At 47.4% G+C, this 4,619-nt stretch overlaps 1 protein-coding gene across 2 annotated transcripts in view; it reads right to left on the bottom strand.

Moving 5' to 3' along the window:
• Window positions 1-2,833: 2,833 nt before the first annotated feature.
• The window catches only part of MAP3K3 (mitogen-activated protein kinase kinase kinase 3), a 28,798-nt gene continuing 27,012 nt past the window's right edge, over window positions 2,834-4,619 (bottom strand). For both annotated transcript variants that reach the window (XM_010133813.1, XM_010133814.1), the window contains one exon: window positions 2,834-3,379. In XM_010133813.1, the coding sequence (XP_010132115.1) occupies window positions 3,151-3,379 (229 nt within the window). In that variant the 3' untranslated portion in view covers window positions 2,834-3,150. The remainder of the gene's footprint in view (window positions 3,380-4,619) is intronic.

The raw sequence follows: 4,619 nt of genomic DNA, 5'->3' as shown, positions 1-4,619 counted from the left end.
TGAAACTTTTTTGCTGCCAGGGCCGTGTTAAGAGACTGCACTTAAGTGTCTGCCCCGAGCTTATTCACCGTAGCAGTGGACTTAGGAATCCAGATCTTCCTTTTCCATAACCGAGAGGGCTGTGAGGAAACAAAGCACGCATTTTGGCTTGGCTCTACTCGTTATAAACCATCAGCAAATTCTCTGCAAAACCAGCTGCTTTTTTTCCTTTTTAAATTCATAAAGGTGTCAAATTTATTTCCCAGCCTCCCCCCACCCCGTAACAGTCGAGTCGATATATATAAAAATCACCAAATATGATCTTTTACGATATAAATAAAAAAAAAAAGTATGAGGCATCACCGTTTACATGATGTAAAAAGAGCTAAAAAAGAGCGATATAAACTACATTCATAAAAGTGCATCTCCAAACATACAAGTAATGCTTTGGCTTGTTCCTGTGCCGAACGGGTGGCATTGGGTCAGGTACTGCGATACGAGAAGTCCAAGCTGGCAGCCCATGTTCTCTGTCACTGTACATCGCTATTTACTCCATTACTACAGGCTGGAATACAAGTGTATACACAGAGTAGGCACATTTCAGCGTAGGTGGTGGGAAGGACCAGAAGCTCCGGTGGGGAAGGACTGAGCCCATCAGTCCGTGATGCTCTTTGCTCTGCTCTGGAACAGCCTTCCATGATGCGTATGAGGTAAAAGCCACAACAGATCCTGAGGATTTAGTTGCTTTGAAACATTAAAAGTGACACCGTTTCCTCCTGCCCTATTCTCCCAAAACACACCGTGTGGGACAGCAAGGAAAGACCATGGAAAAAGGTCTGATTTGGTGAGGACAAGCCAAGGGTAGAGAGAAACCTACGCAGACAAGGTCACTGCACTCAACTGCTGCTGCACGTCTGCAGCGTCAAGCGTGATGAATACAAATTCCAATCTTTGGTACATCCAGGTGCTAGCTGCAAGGCTTGAAGAGTGCTACCGGGCCCCACGGGAGTGCTGACCACCCTACTCCTGTCACCAGGACTGCAGGGACGGTTTCCCATTCCTCTGCAGCCATCCGCACCACAGCACAGCGGTGTAAAACGCTCCCGAAACCAGAGCAGAAGGGTTGTGCCCTCGCTTCCCCACAGTGCCAGCGACAGTGATGTGCGAGCCAAAAACCAGGCCACGTGTCTTGACAATTTGGAGTCAAGTTCCAGGTTTGGGAAAGATCCACAGAAGTGCTCTCACTAGAATTAAACAGATTATGGACAGGGGCTTTCATGACAGATATCCCCGTAAGTGCCCGCAGCCTCGACAGTGCATCCCTGTAGTAGTGCAGGAGCGCCTGAGAGCAAAGCCAGCGCTGGCTGCTTTCACTCATCACGCTCTGCTCCGACTTTGGCACAGAAAAAACACTTCGGATTGTTAAACCCTTTCAGGGCTTTTGGTTGGTTGGGGTTTTCTATTTTTTTTTTCCCCTCTTTTAATTCAACACAGTACTTACGTGTTCAAGGAGTTTGGTTTCATTAAAACTTGCCTTAACCTGCTATTTGCATTCATTTAAAAACTGTTAATTTTACTGCATTATGAATGCAATTTTCAAGTTTTTATGGTGGAGAAGCGGAGGTATGTGGAGCCTTAATATGGTTTCCAATCCAAGAGCAGAACACCTTTAGCTGCTCCATAAAGGAGTATTTTAGCTACTAATACATTTGCTTTTCTTAGTTTCATTTCACACAGGTAACTTATAATTACTCCATGAATCCCCAGCACTTAAACACTGCTGGTCTTTTGGAAATAAGGACTGTTAGCGCCCAAATCAACATCTGAGGCCAGTGAGCCACCGGGAACATCAGCTCTCAGAGATGTGGTACCTTTCACAGGCAAAACCGCTTGGATCCACGTTGCTGGTACCTGCACGTGGATCTCCAGTTCTTGTCAGAAACACGCTGGTGTTACACGTGTTCTCTCTGGTTCACTGTCTGACTGGACTCGTACAAAAGCTTATTTAAATTGGGCCATAGCATTTTATGGAGAACTTAAATGAACACTTGCACACCTGTAAAACGAAACACGCACACTAAAGGGTTGAGCTTGATTCTGACTTACTGTGCACAAGTAAAACTAGTGTCTAGCTAATTCCCCCCAGGAAAAACTCAACGAAAAACTCCATTTTTCGTTAGGCCAGGTCCTCAAAGCTGTTCCTCAAGTGAATTCCTGGGCACCAGATGAACTATCTTTGGTTTAAGGGATGGCAAGAAGTTACCGGCCGAACAGACGGGTGTGACAGAAAGCTGTTCCGCAGAAGTCCCTTCCAGAAGGGTTTTGTTTAGACCCAGCAGTCCCAGGGAGGGATGAAGCAGGAACACAGATTTGTTGGCTATGAGGACACAAAACTAACTGAGACTTTCTTAACGCTAGGACAAATCAAGCCTTGGAAATCAAGCTCTGGCGTTTCTACCATCGGTGGGAGAGCCCTCACCTCCGGCCCTGGAGTGACTGCGCTCTGCTGAAACGTTTCTGATTATCCTGACACATAGCTGGAGAGACCTCCCTCACCCCACCCCAAAATCCATGGTTTCATTATAAAATAACACTATTCACATACTTTTGAATCAATATTTTCTGAACACCTTCAGATGCTGAATACTTAAGAAGAAAAATATATAATTATATAGCGAGCGCATGCTCAATGACACATGGCTTTTTGCTGGATTCATGTACTATAGAAGCCTCTAACGCCCTGGCAGTCTGCAGAACAGTGACCACACGTGGAGAGCTTGTCTGGAGGGCTGTTGCATGTTTCTGTTCTGGAGAGCGTAGCTCTTCCAGTTCCCACTTTGGTTCAAATTTCTTCTATGTTCAACCAGCGAGACGCTCTGTAGATTCCCATTCTCGGGCCTGCAGAAAACATGCAGCCAGCTGCAATTTCACATCAAGGTAACTAGGGCAAAAATGCAGCTCTGTTGGGACAGCTGTCGGTAGAATAAACATTAGTCCAGCAAACAAAGGTATCAGGCACGAGAGCAGACCCTAGGTTCCTTGGCATCATTTCCCCAAAGGCCTAGGACAGCTGAGTTGGCATTTTGAAGATGCAGCACCACAACGGGCAGTTGCAACCAGACCAGACGGGGCACCGAGAGCCCAGCAGGAGCTGCTAGCAAGGGAGGTAATTCAGTACTGGAGCTGTGCAAACTGGTGTCTGAGCAGCTCTTCAGCAGAGGGTCTGTGCCTGGCTTCCACAAAGATCTGCTTTAGAAAGTCCCGGCAATGTTCTGATATGTGGGAGGGGAGCTGGGGGTTGGTTGGTTGGGTGGCGATTTTGAAGATGGCTGCCATGGCTTCGTACTCTGCCCAGGGCGGCTTCTCTGTCAGCATTTCCACAACAGTACAAGCGAGGCTCCTGGAAAAGCAGACAGGAAAAAGAGAAAAGCAAGACTTGACTCACACAATAATGCACAGTGTTCAGAGAGAACCTCCCCGCAGCCAGCATCAAGGTAAGCTCTGCTCCGCAAACAGCTGCGGAACTCGTGCTCCACAAACCCCACGTGTGCACGGATTCCGAGCCAGAGCTGCCAGCGCCTACTACTGCCAGGCCAGGGGAGAAGTGCGGAGACCGGGAGGCTGGTTTCCACTGGGGTCTCACTGCACCAGGAGCTGGGCAGTGCCATCTGCCCAGCGATCCTCTGCTCAAATTCTGCTCCCCGTGATCACCTACATCAACAGGGGACAAGAGGTGCACATGGGATGTCCCTGAAGGTGCCACTTGACCTCAGGTGCTACTGCTACTGTTACACCTCAAAGGCAAGGTAGGAAACACACTTCAGCCAGAGAATCAGACCCCACAAAGCCATTTCAGCAAAATCCCTCTTCAGAACACAGCTTCAGAACACCCACGTGCAGAAAAAACCTCCTGTCTCCACAAGAAACCACGTGTGGTCGACAGTCAAACAATAATTAAAGTCTAACCAGCTTCCAGCTGAGAGGGCAGCAAGTTCAACCACCACCAGGGCAGCTGCGCCGTTACGTTAAGGCAGAACTTCTGGTGACGTTAATGGGGCTCTGCCGGCTGCTTCAGGGCAAGACCGTGGATACGGGGACGGACATGGCTGAGTCCCCTTTCTGAGGCAAGCGCAACACCAAGACTTGCAGAGGGAAGATGGTTTCTGTAGTACTGCAGTGACTGAGTTTTGATCAAAAAGGATTAATCGCTTCCTCCAGGCCAAGGATTAAGCAAAAGCTGGTAGTGAACTTCTAATATCCAGCCCTGTGTTCCGATCACACCATTCCATTAAAAAGGCAAAACTGCTGCTTCTACCTTTCACCTAAACTCTCTTTTGAAGTGAAAAGCAAAGACGAGACATTTTCAGGGGCGAACCTTCATGAACTGCCAAGGCAAGGAAGGAAAGGAATTAAATCCAGTGAATATACAAGAAATGACTTCTTGACAAGGTTTAAAATCCAACATGAAAATTTCACACTGGTTTCCAGCCATTTAAGACTTACTAGAAGAGAGTACAGAAAATGCAAACCATGTGTGCTGAAGTGCTGGGGGTTTGCTCGAGAGCAAGCAGGGATATATTATTGTTTAGACTGATTTATATGGTTTAAGCAGATCCGGTTTCTTTAAGATATTCAGCAAA

The sequence above is a fragment of the Buceros rhinoceros genome, unplaced genomic scaffold, assembly GCF_000710305.1.
Source record: "Buceros rhinoceros silvestris isolate BGI_N320 unplaced genomic scaffold, ASM71030v1 scaffold21293, whole genome shotgun sequence".
Lineage (NCBI taxonomy): Eukaryota > Metazoa > Chordata > Aves > Bucerotiformes > Bucerotidae > Buceros > Buceros rhinoceros.
Note: the sequence above shows the minus strand (reverse complement) of the source record. Positions and strands in the feature narration are given on the sequence as shown.